The sequence below is a fragment of the Humulus lupulus genome, chromosome 1, assembly GCF_963169125.1.
Source record: "Humulus lupulus chromosome 1, drHumLupu1.1, whole genome shotgun sequence".
NCBI lineage: Eukaryota > Viridiplantae > Streptophyta > Magnoliopsida > Rosales > Cannabaceae > Humulus > Humulus lupulus.
In genome coordinates, this window is record NC_084793.1 from 116,695,135 (window position 1) to 116,720,829 (window position 25,695).

At 32.8% G+C, this 25,695-nt stretch overlaps 1 protein-coding gene and 1 long non-coding RNA gene across 2 annotated transcripts; both read left to right on the forward strand.

Annotated features, from left to right (window-relative positions):
- The first annotated feature begins 19,461 nt into the window (after nucleotides 1–19,461).
- LOC133816761 (uncharacterized) lies at nucleotides 19,462–21,048 on the forward strand. Its single transcript, XR_009885454.1, has 2 exons — nucleotides 19,462–19,512; nucleotides 20,708–21,048. It is a non-coding gene; the product is annotated as an uncharacterized LOC133816761 (long non-coding RNA).
- Nucleotides 21,049–23,924: 2,876 nt separating this feature from the next.
- LOC133816749 (uncharacterized) lies at nucleotides 23,925–25,315 on the forward strand. Its single transcript, XM_062249079.1, has 3 exons — nucleotides 23,925–24,074; nucleotides 24,653–24,726; nucleotides 24,861–25,315. The coding sequence occupies exons 1-3, from the start codon at nucleotides 23,940–23,942 to the stop codon at nucleotides 24,985–24,987; spliced, it is 336 nt and encodes a 111-aa protein (XP_062105063.1). The 5' UTR covers nucleotides 23,925–23,939; the 3' UTR covers nucleotides 24,988–25,315.
- Nucleotides 25,316–25,695: the final 380 nt, after the last annotated feature.

Sequence of the window (25,695 nt, forward strand, 5' to 3'; positions counted from 1 at the left end):
TCGCGGAATAGGGCGCCTCGCCATAGGATGGCCTCGCGGATCAGGAGGGCCTCGCCCCTAGGGTGGCCTCGCGGAATAGGGCGCCTCGCCATAGGATGGCCTCGCGGATCAGGAGGGCCTCGCCCCTAGGGTGGCCTCGCGGAATAGGGCGCCTCGCCATAGGATGGCCTCGCGGATCAGGAGGGCCTCGCCCCTAGGGTGGCCTCGCGGAATAGGGCGCCTCGCCATAGGATGGCCTCGCGACTTGGTGGCCTCGCGGAAGGCGACTCGGTGGCCTCGCCCATTTGATGGCCATGCAAAATGGGGGGGAGGGAGTACGCCCAGGTGACGACCTTGCATTTTCCCTTGATGAGATTATGAGCATCAACACCATAAATAATAATTAATAACATCACACCTACACAAAAATTATAAATATGCAATTTTGATGGAATATCAATGAAATGAGAAAATTGCACATCTACGTCACACTCCTTTTCATTTTGATTAAATATACAAATGTGCTCAATTATGGGTTCTTGAGATATAATTATATATTTTTCATTTTCCTCATGAGCCTCAAAAATGATTTCATCCAACTCTTTTGTTTCATTTGGTGGTTAGATGCCTATTACAAGTTCTTCAACAACTTCATTCTCTTTTTCACCTTTAATTTGACTATTTGGATTGGGAATGAGTTGGTTGAGATGAACTTGTTTTTCCGACTCTATCATAACAATTGCAAGTTTCCCTATTAGTGTCTTAATTTTTGAGATTAATTGAGACTGGAACTGTAGGATTTGGTGGGTTGATTGAATCAACTGTTGTAGGGTATCCTCTAAAGATGAGTTCATTTCTTGTTGGATGGGATATGATAGATCGAATTGAGCATGACTTTGATTAGGCACGTTTAACTCATGTCATTGATTCATTGGAGACTGGGTATGACTCCATGAAAAATTTGGATTATAGGCGGGGGCAAATGGGATATCAAAGGATTAACCATAATCATGCATATCGTTGGTTTCTCCACAATTTAAATTTAATTGTGACAATAGTTGTACTCAGAATTCCAACTATAATTAAAATGATCCATATGGTAAAAAAATCAATGACGCTTCAAGAAATCTTTTTTGATATGGAAGATCAGTCAAGACCGCAACCATAGAGCATACTAAGAGTTTCAAAAGAATATATATTTTCTTAATTTCATATATATATTTCTTTTTTTAGCACAAATACACAATAATATGATAGAAAAAAAAATAGGATAATGTCAATAAGGCTATCAAAGCTTAGGAAAGAGTAGGGAGGCATAGCATGCCATTAACCATAACAAAAACAAAGTGAAAACTAAGAGGTAAAAACTGTCATCAACTAGTAAATATGCATACAAATATAACAACAAAAACAAATAAAGCAAAATACAACAAAGGTTAGGAGGCACAAGTGCCGTCAATTAACAAAAATGTAGCAAAAATAAAAATATTACAACAAAAGTGAAATTAAAAAAATAAATAAATTTGGAGGCAGGAATGTCATCAACTAAAAATAATAATAAAAAGCATACGTATAAATAGATATATATATATATATAAGTAATTTTTTTTATGGGTGGTCGAATCGTCACAAATTTTTTTCTTATCTTTTTTTTTTATTTTATATTTTTATAAAGTGCAAAAATTAAAATAACTAGTAGAAGAATTCGCTAACATTAAGAAAAAGTTCATTTCTTTTCTTGCAACTCCCCGCCAACGGTGCCAAAATCATGATGGACCCAAAATGGGTACATTTTAAATATGTAAATCGCAAGCACACGAATCGTATATATAGTATAGAGTTCGTGTAAGCAAGGATGTTGAACCAAAATGAATTGTTAACTACTTTAAACCAAAATTAAATAAGCTCCGAAGGTTGATAAGATTTAATGTCAAGAAAATAAAGTAAAAGATTGAAAATAAAGATATTTAAGAGGAGAAAAATAAACAAGATAGAATTGCAAACAAATTGTAAAAGAAAGATTATTAAGATACTAGAATCCACAAAGTGTAAGTTTAATAATATTTATTAGTATATTGATTCACAAGTTTTAGTGATAGTTAAAATAAATCAAACCATCATTTTCCAAATAGATTTATAATTTAAGAACAAATTATTTCTAAAAAGATAGGATTATTCTTCACTTTTCAAAAAAATATATAATTTTAAAGTATTTAAAGTGAATCAACCTAATGAAACAACAAAAAATCAAATAACATTATTTATAAGGAAAAACTTAATATTCTTGTTCAAAGCATTGGATGTGGACAATTTAATGACACATCTTACACAAAGACTATTATGTTTTGCAAAATGAAGAACAAAGTGCAATATTATCTAACAATCCAAAATACAAGATATTAAAGATGAAATACATATATGAAGAAGAAAAATCCATAAACGTTGTTGCATTACAAGTGAAATCAACATACAACATAAATACTATCTAGTTACAAGTTGCTTCATCACCATCTTAATAATCTTATGAAAAAGATTAAAAGCACATAACTAGAATCTAAAAGATATTACAAAAGAAATACATACTTGGCACAAAATGGTCTTCCAAAAGGAAGAGAGAAAATATAGAGAGAAAGTGTAGAAAAGATGATGGTAACCAAAAATTAAGCACACCAAAAATGGTCTTGAAATTACAAATTTCTTGCCGAAATGGGAGTATTAAAATAATCAACGTAAATTAATTAAATTGATTAAATTAATTAAATAAAACAAATATGGCATGTAGAGGTAAATTCTAGAGTGTAATGATGAATTTGTGGTGAAATATGTAGAAAAGTTGGGTAAAAATGTGGCATTTTTGGACATTGGAACTGTTGGGAAAACTTATACAGGATCTTGTTTATTTTCTTGTAGATCTTATATTAAACAAATTAATATAAGATAACCTAACATATGTTTCTAAAATTTTAATCAAACAGAAATAATGATAAGAACACTTACATTATATGCATCGGAATGAGTTAGTCATTCTTTCAGTTTCTCTAACTCTTGTATCCTTTCTGTCGCAGAGTATTACCAAGAAACTGAACTGTTCTTCAATATTCTTCTGAACTGTTCTTCAATATTCTTCATAGTCTTCCAAAGTTTCCTTAGAATCGCCTAGACTAGGGTGGGAAATTCTCAACACATGAGATAGATACAGAGAGAAGAAGAGAAAAGAACAATGAGGCTTAGAAAATGACTTATGTTTATAGAGAGAATCTAAAAACAATCAGAAAACAAGTGATTAAACTTGTTTTTTCAACTTTCACTAAGCACTCATTTTATAGACTCAATTAGGTCATTTAATTTAATTAAAAAAATCAATAAAATAGTAGATAATATCAGCCATAGGTCGAAATTTTCATGGGCTTTAGGCCCATGAAATTTCTCATTTATTTATAAGCTCTTGGACTTAAAATCAGGGTCTGTCTTATTTTCTATTGATTAATTTATTACATAATTATTCAAATCATTTATCAAATTAATTATTTATAATTTAAAACTTGATTTAAACTTATTTATTAATTTAGATACCAATTTATCTTAATTAATAAATTTTTCCTATTTTCTCTTCTCTTATCTAAATTACATAACTCTGTGAAACTATCCAAAATTGACTTGGTCAAGTTTGTATATTCTAATTGATAATTAAATCAATTAATTGAGACTATCTAGATGATTTATCCAAGGTACAGTGGGGACCATGGGCCTATGAAATCAAGCTCCAATAAGTTATCATAAATCTAACAAATAAATTTACTAACTTATTAATTCCTCGTGACTCCACTAAAGACTCGAAATTGCACTCTTGAATTTATAGAACGCTTTATAACAAATACAGATACGTTATTAATTATCCATTGTTACGATCATAATTGTCAGTCAATCCTCTATAAACAATCTACAATGAGATGGGACTAAAATACCGTTTTACCTCGAGTTGTATTTTATCTTTAAAACATTTAGTTCCTTGTAAATGATATTTCAGTAAACTAATATTAATTACTGAAATGAGATCTCTATCATTTAGCACCTTGAACAAAACTAAAAGGAAACCATCATTCACTTCTTCATCAGAAGTTATAGATGTTCATATCTATGATTAACACTCCCACTAAATTATACTACCGAGTTCCCAAGATGTAAGTATGGGCTAGTCCGTAGGGTAACCTGATTACGAACAAGTCAAAGAACTCAAATAATACAATCAATTAGAATACTAACCACTCATAATTAAGATTGAATTGACCTATGGTCAACTATATGATATGACTAGAATAGATAATAACTGATCCTATCTATTGTCAATATCGGTCAAGTCCGATGTAACAAATACATCTTATCTTATCTACTTTGCTAATGTTCTGGAAAGAACATAACACTGCAATGTGTAAGTAGATCATATCGTAGATTGACAAGTCAGTGTAAATATTGTGCACTGACTAATCTTAGGACTAACTTATTTTGATCATATAATCATATTTATATTCCACTGTGATTACGTCACTATAAACACGATTAGATATATGTTCGGGATTTTATAGAAGTTTATATTAAACAAATAATCATGAAAATAAAACATGTAAGCAAAGTGATTGACCAAGTCAAAAAATGATTTCTATTCTTTTATTGATACTGTAATGAGATTACAAAGAAATTAGATTTTAATTAGGGCATAAAACCCCAACAAACTCCCACTTGCACTAATTGAAAACTAATGCCTTAATTCTACTAATCTCATTTCTTTGATATGCTTATCAAATGTAGCTTCTGGTAGTGTCTTTGTAAATGGATCCGCAAGATTGTCTTCAAATGCAATCTTCATAACCTTCACATCTCCCCTGACCACATATTCTCGAATAATGTGATACTTCCTTTCTATATGCTTACTCCTCTTCTAACTACGAGGTTCTTTCGAGTTGGCTATCGCTCATGTATTGTTGCAAAACAACACAAGCAGTTTATCCATTTCTTGAATAACACCAAGATCTGAATACAACTTCTTTAACCAAACTATTTCCTTAGCTTCTTCTGACGCAGCTATGTACTCAGACACCATGGTGGAATCTGAGATCGCAGACTGCTTTATGCTTCTCCATATCACAGCTCCACCCCCAAGAGTAAACACCATTCTAGAAGTAGAATTCATGTCATCGACATCAATCTGAAAATCTAAATTGGTGTAGCCTACAGGGTTCAGGATACCACCCTTGTAGCTAACATATAATGCCTAGTCCTCCTTAGATACTTCAAAATATGCTTAATGCTATCCAATGTTCCGGTCCTAGGTTTGACTGATACCTGCTCACTACTCCCATTGCATAGCAGATATCTGGTCTAGTGCACAACTTAGCATACATCAGACTTCCAATTGCAAATGCATAAGGAACTTTTCTCATTGCATCTTCCTCCTCAGGAGTCTGGGGAGACTGCTTCTTTGAAAGATGAATTCCATGACGGGACGATAGACGTCCTTTCTTGTCATTGAGAAATGTTCAAGCACTTTATCAATGTAAGTGGCTTGAGAAAGAGCTAAGAGTCTGCTCCTTCTATCCCTGATTATCTGGATCCCTAGAACATAACTTGCTTCACCAAAATCCTTCATTTAGAATTGAGTGCTGAGCCAATTCTTCACATCTTATAATTTCTTAACATTGTTTCCAATGAGTAAGAAATCATCTACATAAAGAACCAGGAATACCACTATTTGATTTTCCTTCAGTTGGTAAACACAAAGCTCATAAATACTTTTCACAAAGCCATAAGTTTTGGTAAATTCATCTAACCTAAGGTTCCAGGACCGAGAAGCTTGCTTAAGTCCATAAATGGACCTATTCAACTAGCAAACTTTTCCTTCTTGTCCAGCTACTTTAAATCCTTCTGGATGATCCATATAAATGACTTCCTCAAGTTTCTCAATAAGAAAAGTTGTCTTGATGTCCATTTGCAATATCTCATAGTCGAGAGCGGCTGCTATCGATAGGAGGATGCGAATGGACATGAGAATGGCTACCGGACAAAAAGTTTCCTCATAGTCCACGCCTTCTCTATCGGTATAACCCTTTGCCACTAATCGAGCTTTATAAGTCTCGATATTTCCATCAACACCTCGTTTCTTCTTATAGATCCACCTACACCCAATGGCCCTAAAGTCACTACGTGCTTCCACAAGATCTCAGACGAAATTTGAGTACATGGACTCCATTTCCTGTTTCATGGCTTCGAGCCATAGTTCCATTTTAGAGCTAGCCATTTCCTGTTTGAAAGACAATGAATCATCATCACTGGTGTCACCAACAACCATATTAGTTTCACCATCCAAACCATAACGAACTGGGTTCCTAGAAACCCTCCCACTACAACGAGGCTCCGTGACTGTTTGCTCAGAATCAGTGGTACTTTCTTCATTTAAATTGACTTGTGTCGGTTGGACATGAAGAGTGGGAATTTCATGATCAACTCACGTTGATGACGATGGAACATTGGTTGGAGTCAATTCTTTACCCATCTCCTCTAAAACTACTTTGCTGCGTGGTTTGAAGTTTTGGACATAATCATTTTCAAGAAAAGTAGCATTCGTAGACATAAACACTTTCTTTTATGTATGACTATAGAAAAGTCCACCCCAGCTACCTTTAGGATAGCCAACAAATATGAAAACTTCAGTTCACGGTTCTAGCTTTTCCTCATTTTTCCTCAGGACAAGGGCGGGACACCCCCAGATTCTACAATGGCATAAACTAGGTTCACGACCATTCCAACGTTCTAAAAGTGTTTTGGGGATTAATTTAGACGACACAACATTGAGAATTTTGTTCGCGGTTTCAATTACATGACCCTAGAACGAAGTTGGTAGAGTTGAGTAACTAAGCATGCATCTAACCATTTCCAATAAAGTTCTGTTCTGACGTTCCACTACACCATTTTGTTGCGGAGAACCCGGGGTAGTAAGTTGTAATAAAAACCCAAGTTCAGTTAAATGATCTTGGAACTACATATCCAAATATTCTCCACCCCTATCAGATTGCAAGATCTTTAACGTTTTACCAAATTGGTTATGAACCATAGCTAAGAATTCCTGAAACGTTGAAAATGTTTCTGATTTCCTATGCATTAGGTAAAGACATGAGTATCTAGAGTAATAGTCAATGAAAGCGACAAAATACTCAAAACCACCCCTGGCTTGTACATTCAAAGGTCCACAAACATCTGAATGAACAAGTCCAAGTGGTTCTTTGGCCCCATCACCCTTTGTAGAGAATGGACGCTTGGTCAGTTTACCTTCTAGACAAGATTCACAGACACGTAATTCACCTAAGGTGAGTTCCCTCAAAGGCCCATCCTTTGTAAATCTTTGAATTCTATCATAGCCAATGTGACATAGTCTCAAATGCCATAAATACGTCATGTTGTCATTTTTGGTCTTTTGACGTTTATTGATCCTAGGTTTAGCTACTTTGAATAAATCATTGTTAAGTGCGAGGGGTTTGTTAGGTCGCATAATATAAAGCTCATTTTCCAAACATGCAATACACAATTATGATCCATTGAAAGAAATATGTATATTAGAACTTGTGAAAGTCATAACAAATTGTTCTAATTGCAACATGGAAACTGAAATTAAATTTCTACTAAAATTTTGAATAAAAAATACATCATTTAAAATTAAAAATTTATTTTCGAACTTCAGATGAGCTCTTCCTCTATCTTGGACCACAACGAATGCTCTGTTCCAACTCTAAGCTTTAAGCCACCTTCGTCCACTTCCTCCCATGATTCAAGAAGCTTTGTTTTTTGCTGCTAGAAACTTAGGGCAATCCTGTTTCCAATGCCCCTTCTCTTTGCAATGAAAACACTTACCTTTACCTTTCTTGTTTTTCTTGTTCTTCCCCTTAAGCGTCTGTGCATTTGGTTGTGCACTTGTCTTTGCAGCCTTTGCATGCTTAGGGTTGTTTTTTTGTCCATATTTCTTCTTATTTCTAGCTTTCGAAGATGAACCTGGGTTAGCATTAGCCTTAGCTGTATCAGCAACAACAACAGTAGTCTTATTTTCTTCTCCCTTACTAGGTCCACCCATGATAGACTCGAAAGTCTAAAGATCGTTCATGAGCTGCGTCAGACCAAAGTTGAGTTGATCACAAACGTGTGGAGATGGTGTCATCCAAGCATTGACGGTGCCATCACGAACATGCGGAGACGGTGCTTGTTCTGGGGATTCCTCAGACATGACAAACTCATAGTTGTCACCAATCAACTCTATGTTGATATTTTCCTTCCATTTAAGGAATTTTTCTCCAGTGAGTTTCTCCATCGAAAGTTGGGAAATGATGGGAGTAGACACAGCCATACTTAAAAATTACTTATTATCAATATAATAGAAATCAATCACATTTGCTCAATAAAACTCCTTTTCACACAAATTTCAAGAAATAGCACAACATATACCAAAAATATGTAAGATATGAGAAAAAATACCAAAAACAATCATATCTCTATTTCTTTAGGTATTTAACTATTCTATGATATCGTTGTCCCAATTGGCGAGAGTCAAAAAATACCACTAGTTAAATAGAGTTGTAAACTCATTAATAATGAACACCATTATTAACAACCAACTATTCGATCAAAATAAGAAAACAAAATCTCTTATTTTATGAGCTAGACCCACGGTTTCGATAATCATAGATTTAGTCCTAGTAGTCACCGTAGGGGTGAGTCTAGTAGAATATGACCTATAATTATCTACCTTTCGAAATCTAACATTGTCACAGTAACTAATGAACACCTTCTGTAGGGGGACGAATCAAAGCGTCTCGAAGCCCCATTAAGCTACTGATCTTGTTAAACCAACGGTAGAGATCGAATATAATTCTTAAAATAAGCTCATTATTAAATTAAAAATAGTATTTTTATTTTTTATTTTTTAGAAAATTAATGACTATGATTCTCCAAAAGATTGAAAAGATTAAATTTTTAAAACCAAAGTCCTATACTTTCTATTAATTCTAAAGTGTCACATTGAAACAAATTCAATTATATTATAATTAATTTGTTGCTAATCAATATTTAGGTTTAACTAATATAATGAACCTATACAATTAAGTCCAACTTAGGTAAATGGGTCTTAACAATTGGGCTTGTATGGAGGAGGGTTGGGTCCAGTATGTCATTCCCACTATAAAGGCCCCCAAACTTCCATACAAGATCCAAAACACAGGAATTTAAACATTCGTTTTATTAATTGTTATTAATTGATTAGGCTCACTATAGTCATGCAAAACAAATGGGCCTTCATAAGTGGAATCACCCACAAGAGAGGAATTTAAACTTTACATTTTCTAATGGGCCAAAATAAACCTATCATTTTATGAATATTTTATATGGAAAAATCTATATATCTAGCAAACACATGTGCCACTATATGCATCTAAGCTCAATTGCAAAAATATCATATATAGTGCAAACATATATGTTATAATTGGATGGGCCTAATCATGTTACTATATGAGCATGCCTGAATTTATGTAAAAATACCAGAATTTATTTCATTTGCAAAAATACCACAATTAATTATCTAGAATCTATCAAAAATTCAAATTAATTAAATTTTTACAAAAATAAGTCAATTTCAATGAAATTTATCAACAATCAACTTGGGTTAGGTTAATTTGAAAAATATTAATTTAATTTAAATAGGATTTATCAACAATTAACAAAGTTAATTTAAATCTCATTTATTAAAAAATGTTTTATTAATTGGTATAAAAAATGTGATATTTTAAAAAAAAAAATCTAACCAGTTACAAATTTTTAAAACAAATATCATTTGCTGTTTTTGAAAAAAAAAATCTTAAAAAGTTAAAACAAATTCAAATATCTATGAAAATATCTAGTCAACAAATTTTCAAATTTCAAATAATTTAAATATTAAAATTCATAGAATAACCAGATATTAATATCTTCAAATATCATATTTTTTTTAAACAAATATCAAGTATAAAAAAATATCTTAAATATCTAATAACTTAATTCTAATATTTTAATATATTAAAATATTTAAAATTAATTAGTTAACCTATTTTAAATTTGAATTTGAATCTTTGTCGAAAATATATATTTTTAAACGATCAAACAAAAATATCTTATTTCAAAAAATATATTTTTAAATAATAGAAAAAATATGATATTTTTGTATTAACCTATTAAGAATACATTCAAAATCAAATTCTAAAAAAAAATTAACGCAGGCCGGAGTCGGTGAAAACTGGTGGCCGCAGCCATGGGACAAAACTGAGCATTTTTCGTGTCCTGGCCGCGGCCACTGGCCCTGTTACCCAGGCCACGACTAGTAAAAACAAGTGGTCATAGGCACTACCCGAGAAAAAAAAATTAATAAAATTTGTGTAATTTTTCAAGCCAAAAACGTTTTCTAAATAATTTTTACCATGTTGTACATAGAATAAAGGATATATAAAAATTAATGGCATGGAAAAGACAACAAAATAACCTAAAATTGCAAATAATCACCTAAAATTACATATGTTTCATAAAAACATGAAATCCATCCAATTACTCAACACATCAAATACTTCAATTTTTAACATGTTCATGCATGAAAATAAAGATTACCAAAGGCTTTGCGGCCAGTTGTTGGGAAAACTTATACAAGATCTTGTTTATTTTCATGTAGATCTTATATTAAACAAATTATTATAAAATAACCTAAAACATGTTTATAAAATTGAATTCAAACATAAATAATGATAAGAACACTTACATTATACGTAGCGGAATGAATGAGTCATTCCTTCAGTTTCCCTAACCCTTGTATCCTTTCTGTCGCAGAGTATTACCAAGAAATTGAATCGTTCTTCAATTTTCTTCACAGTCTTCCAAAGTATCCTTAGATTCACCTAGACTAGGGTGGGCAATTCTCAACACATGAGATAGATACAGAGAGAATAAAAGAAAAGAACAATGAGGCTTAGAAAAGGACTTATGTTTATAGAGAGAATCTAAAAACTATCAGAAAATCAGTGATTAAACTTGTTTTTTCAACTTTCACTAAGCACTCCTTTTATAGACTCAATTAGGCCATTTAATTTAATTAAAAAATCAATAAAATGATAGATAATATCAGCCCTAGGTCGAACTTATCATGGGCTTTAGGCCTGTGAAATTTCTCATTTAATTATAAGCCCGTTGGACTTAAAATCAAGGCCTATCTTATTTTCTATTGATTAATTCATTAAATAATTATTCAAATCCTTTATGAAATTAATTATTTATAATTTGAACATTGATTTAAACTTATTTATTAATTTAGATACCAATTTATCTTAATTAATAAATCTGCCATAATTTCTCTTTTCTTCTCTAAATTACATAACTCTGTGAAACTATCCAAAATTGACCTGGTCAACTTTGATAATTCTAATTGATAATTAAATCAATTAATTGAGACTATCCAGATGATTCTATCCAAGGTACAGTGGGGACCATGGACCTATGAAATCAAGCTCTAATAAGTTATCATAAATCTAACAAATAAATTTACTAACTTTTTAATTCCTTGTGACTCCACTAAAGACTCGGAATTGCATACTTGAATTTATCGAACGCTCTATAACAAATATAGATACGTTATTAATTATCAATTGTTACAACCATAATTGTCACGCAATCCTCTATAAACGGTCTACAATGAGATGGGACTAAAATACTATTTTACCCTTCATTGTATTTTATCCTTAAAACATTTAGTTCCTTGTAAATGATATTTCAGTAAACTAATATTAATTACTGAAATAAGATCTCTATCATTTAGCACCTTGAGCCAAACTAAAAGGAAACCATTGTTTCACTTCTTCATCAAAAGCTATATATGTTCATATCTATGATTAACACTCCCACTAAATTATACTACTGAGTTCCCAAGATGTAAGTATGGGCTAGTCTGTAGGGTAAGCTGGTTATGAACAAGTCAAAGAACTCAAATAATACAATCAGTTAGGATACTAACCATTCAGAATTAAGATTGAATTGACATATGGTTAACTATATGATATGACTAGAATAGATAATAACGGTATGTTTACTTATCCTATCTACTGTCAATATCGGTCAAGTCCGATGTAACAAATACATCTTATCTTATCTACTTTGCTAATGTTCTGAAAAGAACATAACACTGCAATGTGTAAGTAGATCATATCATAGATTGACAAGTCAGTGTAAATCTTGTGCACTAACTAATCTTAGGACTAACTTATTTTGATCATATAATCATATTTATATTCCACTGTGATTACATCACTATAAATACGATTAGCTATATGTTCGAGATTTAATAGAAGTTTATATTAAACAAATAATCATGAAAATATAACATGTGAACAAAGTTATTTACCAAGTCAATAAATGATTTCTATTATTTTATTGATAATAAAATGAGATTCCAAAGAAATTGGGTTTTAATTAGGGCATAAAACCCCAACAGGGACATGGGGACATTGTTCGGCCCAAGAGAGGAGGAGGCAACTAGGTTTGGTGGTTGTTAGCAGCTGGGCCGTCGGGTGTAGGGGGGAGGCGGCTGGGCCTGGAGCAGCTGGAGGAGGGCCTGGCTGGGCTGGTGGCGTCATGGGCCTGGTGGTGGTTGGTGGCTTGGGCTGGCTACGGTAGTTGGGGCGTGGGCCCTTGTGAGGAGAAGGGGAGCTTTGGATTGGGCCTGGGCCAAGTGGAGGCTGGCTGGCCTGGGAGCTGGGCCAAGCGCATGGGCTGTAGGCTGGTCCGTGGAGGCTTTGGGCGGCTGGGCTTCTTTCCCTCTCAAAAATACCATATTTTGCTTCATTTCTTCTAGTTTTACTTATTTTCCTTTCCTTCATATTTCATGTTTTTCCAAGCGCCCAAAAATACAACATATATCCTATAACATAAATTAAATTAAAGCTAAATATTTTCAATAATAAAATATACAACATAAGTTTCTTGAAAATACTAATTAAAACTTAATTTACTTTAACATTTAAGCTCAATAAAAGTGTAATTTTTTACTTCTAACTTAACAAAACTAATTTCAAATAATTAAACTATAACATATTACAATATAATATCTACAGAAACATATTAAAATCTTAAAAATATTATAATAAGACTAATAAATTCAAAATTTCTTAATAATTTGATAAATTACTTAAAAACTCAAGAACTAAGCAACAATTAGCTTACAAAATGTGGTAAAATAACTCTATTTTGTAGAGTTATCATTGGTGACTAGTATATTTGAATGTCCTTTTGTGTTGAGTACAACAAGGTGTCGGAAAGAATACATTATGAGAAAGTTTTTTTTATCAATATTTGGATAGTATGGATTCAAAGTTTGGAATATTTGGACAAACACACAACTAGTTACCATGGATTTAATGAACAAGGTTTCCAAGGCATGCTTGATCAAGTTCATGACAATATTTGTTGAGGATATCTTGGTTTCTTTTAAAGACGGGTATTGAACATGAATGCCACTTATTAAACAACTCAAGAGGTTGTTGTGACCTGTGAAAGTACCAAATGGTGGAACATGAGGAAACTAACATGGAAATTATGACAATATGTTTTTCTGTCAAGGTAGTAGGATACCATGAAAATGATGGTGAAGGATGTGCAAATACACGACGTCATTCAAATTTGTCAAGGATTTATGAGAAGGATTGACTCAAAAGATGGAGTATGATGATGAAATGATAAGGTTGGATGGTTCTTTAATTAAGCTATAAACGGATAGTCAAGAAGGTCGTCAATACCTACAGAAGTGTGCATAAGGAAATAACATAGTTGAGATGCAGTTCTTTCTTAATTTTTAGTGAAAAATCGCATCTTGGATTATCGTAAACCTTGGAGGAGTTATCCTTTATCGAATGATTTTTCTATGATTGATAGCAGATAATTGGAGCTGTACCGAATGAGGAGTGGGTCCATAATGAATGTTGAGTAGAATTTGAGGCAATAGAACATGGGGCTTGAAGTTGAGATTATGTATGTGTGAGAATGTTTTTATGGGAGGTATTACGGAATTGGACAATGGAAACAAGACATACGAGGCATTATAGGCTTTGAGGTTCTCAAAAAATTCATTTGGCTTATATTAATAGTAATCACTCAAGATGTGATTGTTGGTATTAAATATGACAAATTAGAATACGCAGCGGAATGGATTTTTTTTAAAAATTATTAATACCAGCCAGTATCATACATATATAGATATATTAAATCAAACTCAAATAGATTAGATACTACCTCTTGTAGCCTATCAAGAGTCCACGAATCTTTTTGTATAAATCAATGATCTTCCTATCCTTATTCTGAAAGCTCACACCTTGATCTTCCAGACCAATCCTAAAACAAACAAGGACGTGTGTGGGCATTTAGGATTCAAAAGGATGATTTAGAACTCTCTAGATGTACTCTACACATGAGATCTAGGGAGGTTTTAGCAGAGAGAAGCTACTGAAATTAGAATTTTAGGTTTAAGAAATTCTATCGTTTCTTTTCTTGAGAAAGAGTTTGATAGTTAACTGCTTAATTCAATTTCCTACAAGAATCGCTTCTTTTTTGGTTTATAAAGATAATTAATTAATATTTATTTTATTTAAAATAAAACTATTTTGTTATAACCTATTTAATTGTTTAATTTAAAAATAATAATTAAATAAACAAATAAGTTTGAAAATCAAAATTCAAATCCCAGGGATATCTCTATCCATGAGTGGCGCCACACACACTCACTGTACAGTGAATGTGTCTCGAGCCACATTAGGGTTTTTCTTAATTTTCTCATATGTTTGTTTAATTAAAATTTAAGATAATATATTTATCCTAAAATAAATATCAGTCAGTTCAAAATTAACTTTGTCTTAAAATATCATTTTTAAATAAATCAAATATCTTATTATAAATGAGATAATTATTAATCTCTCTCTATATTAATCAAAACATGATTAATATTTATTTTAACATGTAGTTTTTCAAAATAAAAATTATATTGTTAAATAATTAATCAATTGCCTATAATTATCACATAATTATTTCCTTTCCCTAGAAAATTAATTCATTTTTAGTCATTCTCTCTACAAATCTTTCTTTTGGCATTCGTACCATTGGCAGAGTAAGACAGAGGTGATCTGGAGACTATGGACCTATAATACGAAGCTCCAATAAACCAGATTATTAATTAAAATCGTTAATCTAATAATCTTATTTATTAGTTCCATGATCACTCCACTATAAATAAGGAATTGCACTCTAAGTATATATAGAATTATGTTTACAGAGTTTTTTCTTACAGTCCATTGATATAATTAATAAATGTAGTTTTGTCCTCCATTTATTGGTTCGTTAATTAGAGCTAGTCAAGATTATTGTTTAATCATTCTATTTACCTATTGATCCTTAAGTGACATTAATTCACTACCGATAATTAATTTGTAATCAAATTATAGATTTGAGATCAATAACTATTCAGTTCCAGAATTAACCCTTATGGGAACCAATATTCCATCTATTAGGAAAGTATGGATTCCATTATTGTAAATCATGTTCCCAGCCATTCATGATATTAAATATCCAAAACAAAAGCTATTAGCCTCATTATTCTAAGAGACCTTAACAAGTGAATCAAAAGACCCAATAAACATAAACAGGAGTTCATGAATACTCAGGATTAGACTGGTCTACAAATGATAATCTATTAAGATAAAAATTAATTCTTTATGTCAAACGATAATTTTATAAAGATAATTAATTTTATTCAATCCTGTCATATATAATCTCTATTAAATACACCACATTTACTAAGATGTCTATCCACATCAGTAATCTGAATCTATACCACTTACATCCCGTATGCATAGTAAACCGTACTAGCACCATTCATTAAAGATTACATACTTTAATATGTTACTGACTATTTTATTCATTATATATGATCTTAATTCTATTGTACGAATACAAGATCATATTCTCGTGAATGACTAAGAAATTTTCTTGATATTATTATATAACTAATTCAAAAAATAATTATAATATTAAAATATAATAAAATTGTACTTTTATTTAAATCAATAAAATGTCTTTACATGCTTTTAGGGCATTAATGCTTGCAATCTCCCACTTTCCCACAAAGAAAGTGAGGCATCTCCCTTAATCCCATGTTGCATACATTACAAATAAACGGCTTTGCAAGAAGTGTCTTGGTAAACGAGTTCACTAGGTTCTGTTCTGACGATATCCTCATAACAATTACATCATCTCTATGCATAATCTCTCTAACCATATGGTATTTCCATTCTATATTCTTTCCTCTCTTGTGGCTTCTAGGTTCCTCGGAGTTAGCTACTACTCCACAGTTGTCACAGTATAAGATTGGTGGCTTATCCATATCTGGAACTACTTCTAGATCAATGTAGAACTTCCTTAGCCAAATTGCATCCTTAGTGGCTTCACAAGTCGCTGTATACTCGCCTTGCCAAAATCTTTCAGTTGAAACTTTTTGGCTAACAACTTTTTTACATTTGACAATGTCTCTACATCGTTGCCAATGAGGAGAATGTCATCAACATAAAGATCTAGAAAAATCACCACTTTTCTTTGATATATTTTTACACACATGCTTCATTGACATTATGTTCGAATCCATACGTTTAAATTATCTCATCAAGGTGATATTCCAAGATCTAGATGCTTGCTTTAATCCATAAATGGATTTCAACAACTTACACACCTTTTGATCTTCCCCATTCTTGATGAACCGTTCTGGTTGTACCATATAGATACTTTCATCAATATAGCCATTAAGAAAGGTTGTCTTCACGTCCATTTTCCCTATCTCATAATCATACGTGGCAGCTATGGATAAGAGGATGCGAATGGATTTCAGCATTGCCCCAAGGTAAAATATTTATTCATAATCAACATCTTCTCTCTGAGTGTAACCTTTGGATACTAGCCTTTCTTTGAAATTCTCCACTTTCTCATCTACACCTTTTTTCTACTTACAGATCCATTTGCACCTAATGGGCTTGACATCTTCAGGTGGGTTTACAAGTTCCCAGACCGAATTGGAATACAAGGATTTCATTTCCTTGTTCATGGCTTCTTGTCATTTATCCTTTTTAGGATCATCCATGGCCTATTTGAAGGTTAATGGATCATCCTTGTCTGTATCAAAAACAAGGACATGTGCACCATGTTCGTAGCGAACAGGTCACAATCCTCCCACTATGACGTTGCACTTGGGCTTCCGTTTTCAGGAATAGTGATTTCCTTAGTATTTTGTTTATCATTTAATGATGATGATGTATTCTTATTAGCTGTGAGTTTCTCCAAAACTACTTTGCTCTGAGGTTTATAGGTATTCATATAGTCGTGTTCAAGGAATGTCACATTTGTTGAAACAAATACCTTTTTATCCTTAGGACTATAGAAATAACTATCTCTTGTTTTTGGAGCATAGCCCACGAAAATGCAAACTTCAGACCTCAAATCAAGTTTCCCTTATTTAGGTCTAAGAACAAGAGTAGGACAACCCCAAATGCGGAAATGGTACAAACAAGGTTTGTTTCCATTCCACAGTTCCAGTGGCATTTTGCATGTGATCTTAGATGGGACCACATTTAAAATTTAAGTCATCGTTTGAAATGCATATCCCCATAATGAGAGAGGAAGAGAAGAGTAGCTCAACATAGACTTGACCATGTCCAATAAGGTCTTGTTTCTTCTTTCTGAAACGCCATTTTGTTGTGGCGTTCTAGGTGCTGTGAGTTGGGATAGAAAATCATGCTCCAGTGTGAAATCTTTGAATTCTAAATCCAAATATTGACCACCTTTATCTGATCGAAGTGTTTTAAGAGTCTTACCTAATTTCTTCTTAGCCTCGGCTTTGAAATCTTAAAACTTACCAAACGTTTCTGATTTCCTAAGCATTAGGTAAGTATGACCAAGTCTAGAGTAATCGTTAATAAAGGTGAAGAAGTACTCATCCAAGCATATCATGGTATTTTGGTAATTTGGCATGTGAGGGCAATTTAGTAATTTTACCCTTGAAGGTAATTTTTGTAATTTTGAGTATGAATGAATTCTTTTGGGAATAAGTATGATAATTGTTATTATGTGATAATTTTAAGAAATTATGTTTATAAAATATGGAATTATATACTGATGGAAATTTGGTTATTAAGCGACCACTCATGGTTTCCTTCAAGTGTGTGGGCATTAAAGTCAAAATATGTTAAGTAGGGATTTAATTGTGAAGTCTAGTTATTTTGATGAAATAATTAGCAATTCTAGAAAAAGGAAGGTAAATTACTATTAAATGCATATATAGAATATGATAGAGAGAGGCTAGGGTTTCATTTGCTTCAAATCAACGAGCGAGATTCACTACACCAAATACCCATTATCATAACACATGAATATAATACTAATAAAAAAGTATTATGCTAGAGTACTTATACTGGGGACTTTATGAAAAAAGAGCGGTAATAATAAAACCATCCCACCACTTAGCTTTTTTTTTTCTTTTTGCTTTCATTTCATTTGGCCAATTCATTTCCTTTAATTCCTTCTCCTTTTTCCTCATCATCCTCTCTCCTCTCTCTCGGATCTCTTTCTCCCACCAGACCTCTCTCCTTCACTCTTTCTCTCTCACCTTTGTCTTTGTGGAGACCAACCGCTACCTTCCCCTACACACGCCGGCTAGGAATCTTCAGAGGCCGTCGAAGCTTCGACCACACGGGCCCAAGCCCTTACACAACACCAGAGGCAAACGACGTCACCGGAGGCCAGATCTTCTCCTCTTCCCTGTGTGCGGCCAAGCCTTCTTCTTCCCTGCGTGAGACACTTGATTTTTCTCAAGTTAGGTTAGAATAGGATGCTGCGCTTCTAGAAGATGCTAGACAAGCTACCAAGTCAGGAGAAAAGATGAACAAAGAACAGGTATAACACACATAATGATATCATCATATATGGTTTTAGATTCCAACTTTCCTTCATTCCGTGTTTGGTCCAACAGAGAAGCTTACCCTGTTTTGGACGAACTGGGTAGGAATGTAAGCTCACGAAGTCGTTGCATTCAGCCTCTCGAAGCCGTCGCAACCCAACTTTGATCTTTTCCCTTGCAGCTCCCGTTGCTATCGTCGTCACCTCCCAATAAACCCTTGGTCAGACCTCATCTCTATATCGGCGTCAAATAATATCATTTGTTTCAGATTGAGGCTTAGGGCTTCATTTTTTTCTTAGCACACATAAAGGAAAGAAGGAGGCTCGACAGGCTGCTCCATTTTAAACCTACCTAGGCAGCATGGAGGTGCAGGTATCCATCTTTGTTGTTCTCCCTCAATCTCTCACTCCTTCTGACCCTCACTCTCTACTTGTTGCTGCTTGCAGGTACAATGGCATAGTGAATAATTGGGTCAATGGTTGACGTGGCTCTCAAGTTGTGGGGTAACTTATCTCTCTCCTTCACTCCAATTATTGTTAGGTTGTTGGGTTTGCTAGTTCTTCTGAGTTTGATTTTCATTTGGATTTGTATTTGAGGGAGGATGATCCTAGTATCATTTAAATCTTGAGATTAAACTTTTTTTTGTTAGATATTTGCTTGATTTAGAAACTGTCGAATATAATCTTGATGATCTTTTGTGATGTTCTCTTTGTTAAGTTTGCTAAGTATTGATGTATATTATGAGGTTGTGCTCTTAAATGAGCTTTTGGTTGGAATAGAGAGAGAGTCGAAGGTGGAAGAGGTTTTCAGTTGGATTCGTATTTGTTTTGGGTATCTTAATGATGTTATCTTTATATTAAGAATTGTTGATAGGCTACATCATATGATTTTGAACTTATTGCAAATTTGGTATATTATAAGATGACAAGGTCTATTTAATTACATAAAATAATAACACGTTAGAAAAAACGTAACTGATTTTGTAATAACGTTTATAAAAACAATTTCTAATTTCATTAAAGAAAAATAAAACCATTTCCCGATTTTTGTTTCTCTCTCCCATTTCTCCTTATCGCTCTACACCACTTCGCCATCACTCTCACAATCTGATGCTCTCCTTGGCATGGGTAAGTACTTCAACCAACAATTTCGATATTTTGGGAGGTTGATGAAGCTTTTCACAACTTTGTTCTCAGAAGATCGATGAGGCTTTTCGACAAATTTGATATATATTATGTTCTTTGACTTTAAAGTTTAAATTAATCACTATTCTCTGTTTATGTCATTTTATGTTTTGGATTTAGCGCATCAGAGTTTTTTTAATATAATATGGCAAGTAGCTAAATCCCTAACTATCTATAGTTCAATTTCACCATACAGATTGAATTTTTAGTCATTGATACATTGCTCACAAGAGGCCTAGTTGCTCTGCTCTGCATTTCATTGTTTCATATGTGTTAGATTGATTATTAATGATCGTCGGATTCTTGTTCGGGAGCACGAGGAAACGATTTCATTTTCCTTATTGGATTTTGATTGATATCCTTAAATGTAATTGATTAGTTTCATTGTCTGAATAGTATAATTTTGATAAAATGTGAGCATGAGAAAGTTAGATTAAATAATAGGATTGGAAGTAGGTTTATTTTTGGGGAGTTCTTTTTTTAAGTTATTTTCTGAAATTTGTTGTATTTACAGTGCAAGAAAACTGTTTGATAAAATATCTCAAAGACATATTGACTTGGAGATAAAGTAATAGTTGAGGAAACAACAAGATGAAGCAGAGAAACGGTTTTGAGCTTTGAATATGTAATTGGGATATGTAGCTGACACACCTTTGTGAATATATGGAGTAATTTGAATATGTAGTTGAATATAATATATGATATGTAGCTGACACGGCTTTGTTAATATACAGAGTGATTGCTGCTAATTTAAGAAGTGGTTTTCAGCTTTGAGGTAAAGTGTCTTCAGTTTGTATTTTTTGTTTTACTGATATTACTATACCTTTCTAAATCTAATTAATATTACAGAGAGAAGAGAGTTATGTATATAACGTATGCAAATATATATGACAGATTGTTAGTTTAGCTTTAGCATGGATTGAATTTATATATATTTTGGTGAGTAATTTTTCATCTTCTTTTTATTTATGGAGGAAGAAATGATTTTATTTCTCATGATCACATAATAGAAACTTGATTCTGAAGACTTGCCTTTTATCTGAACATCACTCACAACTTTTCTAAAGATCCCTGGCACAATATTTGCAAGCCGGACTACTTCATTGATAACCTGTCCAATATTATGTATGTATATATACATGCAGATGAATGTAGCCCAGAAATGATGCTATGAATTACCCAGAATCACTGGTTGCTTTAAATAAAAGTAATAAAGTAATATATAATGTTACTCTACTTTGTCTGAGATAATTGTTGGATTCTCTTAAATCTATTACTCTACTTTGTTTTATTTTGTTGAACCTTTTATCTCTTTCATTATCTAAATCAAGTCTCTAGTTATGATTATGTTTGATAGTTTTTATTCTTTGTTTCAATGCTCTATTTGACTAGACGTTTTGGATTCTTAAATGCAAACTACAATTAAATTATTCTGAAAAGATGTATTTATCCAAATCAAGTCTCTAGTTATGTTACAATTGGTGTCCTCTTTCTAAGTCTCTAGTACCTACCAAGCTATGAAAAAAGGCTCAAAATTAATGAGTTTGGACTAGTACTGTCAATCCAATATTTCTATAGAGGATTTTGTTAGTTGACAACTAATAGGGCTAAGATTTTCTCAAGCAAATCAGACATATATAGCTAGTTCCAGATATTACATTGGCAGCATGAACACATTAGCTTATGTTTAATTAAGCTATTTATGACTTAGAAACTAGATAACATTATATGTGTCTTTCATGTTTTGATAAATATTAGTAAATCGTTTGTATAGTTTACTTTGTTAGACTTTTGTTATTAAAATTGTATTCCCTGCATTGCATACATTCAATAGAGTTTATTTCCAAAATTTAATGGTAATGCTAACTCTCTTCTTTTATGATGAAATTATGTAAAAGTGCATGTATGCTGAAGTTACATATGGATTCTAAAAAGGAGCCATATAGCTAGCAATATTCTAGTGTACTGTGTGAGTGTGAATCTTTTTTACATTACTTATCTTTGATGATAAAAAGGAGATCTCCTTTTTGAAGTCTTTGTATCATTTATTGCTCTTTACATTTTTTAAAAATGGTTATTACTGAAGAAAAACTTTTATATATTGTTGCGATGTTTGATATGAATGTGAGAAGTCAAATTGAGTGAATGAGTACCTTTTCTATATCTCATTTTTTTTTAAAAATAAATTGCATCTATCTTTAAGTTAAGACATGATGGATGACAGGTTTTGACTTTCAAATACTTCATTTTGAATACGGAAGACAAGTTCATTAATTATTAGTATTATAACTTTATTTTGATACATTTCCAAATAGAAAAACGTGAAGAGTACTAATTAAAAAAATCAATTTTGCTTATAAAACCATACACACTTACATATTAAAACACATTCTCTGTTAAACGTGGGTTTGTCATACCTATTTTTTGTTCTTCTTTTCATTGAAAATTAAAGCTTTTATTTGGGTTGGTTTGTTGATATTGATTTTGGGTTGTATCAGAAAAACTGTAAATATATATATAATAGCATTGATATGTATAATTTGTATGGTTTTGTTTTAGTATTTCTTTCCATTTGTTTATCTAGTTAAGGTAAAATGAAAGTTGGGAGATGTAATAATCATCATTATTAATGATAAATTTCAGTCAATACATTATATTTGGTGGTCGTTTTACTGATATTCTACTGATCTATATGTTTATAACTTTAATAAAGATGAATAATATATAAAATGCATATAAATTAAGTTGGCATATAAATTGTATCCATCCTCTACTGTCATCAAATGTTCCCCCCCCCCCCCCCCCCCCCCCCCCACTGTAGAGGAGGCATGTTGTGTTGCTATGATCAAACAAAGTGTAAAGTGAGGAAAGGCTTTCAGGGGGTCAAGAGAAGTCTCTACCTCAGATATACTGTGGAATGGATTGATTGGACTGATTCTATTTTGCCTGTAAAGATCTGTATTTTTGATGTTACTGATACTTGGAATGGTTTGAACTCTGAACATCATTGTCAAGTAAGTTAATATTACCTCCTTTCTAACTATCTGAATTTTATGCACACTGGATTTCTGAAATTATTTTAACGTTTCTATGAGAAGGAATGTGAAAGTGAATCTAAATTAGAAGTGGATTCTTCTACGTTGCAATCTATATCCACGAAAAGTTACTAGGTATTTATGTAGAAACAGAATGAAATCATCAAGTAATATAATTTTCCTTGTGGTCTTTCTGATGCCATAATGTGCTGATCTAATTCTTTGGAATGAAGCATTAAGAAAAACTTTAGTACATTGCACTACTAATGCATGCATATTATGAAATGCAACATGCATTAGGATTCTCATCACTGAAAAGCTGAGGAGATGGGATTCATTCAATCACATAAAGAGGCTGATAATAGTGAATCATTCTCTTCATATTTTCCTCTTCAACACTTCCACAACCATTGTTGATCATCATCACTTCATCACCATTATTTTCGCCTTCCTTTTCATGATTATTATTATCAATATTCTTTCCCTCTTTGACCTTGCTTTTTCTGCTGCTGCTGCTTCTTCTGGTTTTTTCTCTTCAGCTGGTTTTTTCTCTTCCTCTGCAGCATTCTCTTATTTCTTTTTGGGTTCGGGTTGGGGCTCGGGCTCAGGCTCAGGCTCAGGCTGTGGGACAATCTTTCTTCCTTTCTCTCTGTTTGTTTGCAGGTGTGTAATAAGGTGAAGGGGGCCTGTGGCTTAGGTCGTGTGACAAGGATGCTTGACTCGTGGGTCTACGGCGTGGCTCGCTCGTGGGTGCGACGGTGCTTTCGGCGGTGGGTCTACGGTGTGGCTCGACTCATGGGTCTACGTCGTGGCTTGACTCGTGGGTCTACGACGGTCTTGTACCAGGTTAGTTCCAAGTTTATGGTCTATATATGTAAATTGATAATCTTTTCTCAACAAATAATCAATGTATGAAGTTTCTTGTTTTTTTTTTGGCCGTAAGACATCTGTTGCTTGTATAATGTTATTTCCTTTTTTGATATGATGTTATTTCCTTTGTTGCATTTAATTTTTGATAATGATGTACATTTCGAAAACTCCATTTCTGATCATTAAAACATGTTTTGAATTTGGGCCTTTGATCATTTTTGTTCTACTAGTTTCAGCAATGCCTTTGTTTTTGTGTCTGAATATGTGGTTTATAATGATGACAATCTACTTTAATTGTCAGCCTTATTGTTCGATTGGCTGAACATGGTCTCATCCATTGTGATTTCAATGAATTCAACTTAATGGTATGGTCATGGCTCCTGGAACTTTGTGGTGCCATTAATCTTAAGTGTTGTATTTGATTGAAAATGTGGTTATCCTGTAGTTTCTTCTTCTATTCTCTGTAGCACTTTTATCACTTGTTAGATTACAAATGTTAATTAATCTAATTATTTAATCTTATGAGTTCTCTATTTGGTGCATTTTCTTTCTAGATTGATGATGATGAGAAAATCACCATGATTGATTTTCCTCTAATGGTTTCGGTATCTCATCATAATGCGCAGATGTAAGGAACTCTTATTAAAGACATGAAAACTTGTCAGAATATTTTTTATCCTTTTGTCCTTGTAATTGTGTATTATTTAATTATCGTACTTGATAGTTATTGTATATTTCATTCTCATATATCCTCATCCTCAGGTACTTTGACCGCGATGTTGAATGTGTCTTTAAGTTCTTTAGAAAGAGGCCAGTGATATTTTTTTCTTTTGTGTTGGAAGCTTTCTCATCTGCTTCACTGACTTGCTCACTTTTTAAAATCTACTGAGTTTCATTATTTGAGATTGCTACTCTTAAAAGAACTCTCACATATCTTCTACTAATGGAGGATTGAATTTTGATTGCTGAGTGTTGATGGGTTGATAATGCTAGTCCACTTAAAACTTTAGATGATCATATTTTTCCTGAATTTAGCTGTAGTTTTTTGTTTATGCTTCTACGCCATGTTGCTGTTCCGGCTGTTGCGGTATTGTTCTTGACAGTCGATTTTAGTTGGTAGTGAAAGTCATTTCAATATTTTCATTTGTGGTCAATAAATTAGTTGAAGTGGTATATATATGTGGTTCTTATGTATTTTTCCAGAAGTCCTTTTTTTGTCCCAGTTTCCTTGTTTTCTTGAGTCTTTGGTGTTTCTAGGATGCTAGTCCATATTTCTAGGATACTAAGTTGTAGCAAGAAGTTGAAAATTGGATCATATTGTTTTGGAGTAGAAATACATGTGTTTTTAGTGTTTTTTTATTCATGTAAACAGAAAATCATGGATTCCCTGTACTTTTTAGCTTAAGAAATTTGCTTGTCATGTCTCATTTTCTGTTTCTTGTGAACCTTTGTTATTGACATCGAGTTAGATGCATTTTTTACTGACTCGGGTCAAAAGAACACTAGAATTAAGGCACAGTATTTAAGTTTAGACAATGTTACAAAGAACTTGAGAAAGTTCTATGCACAAGCTTACTTGGGACAATCACCAAAACAA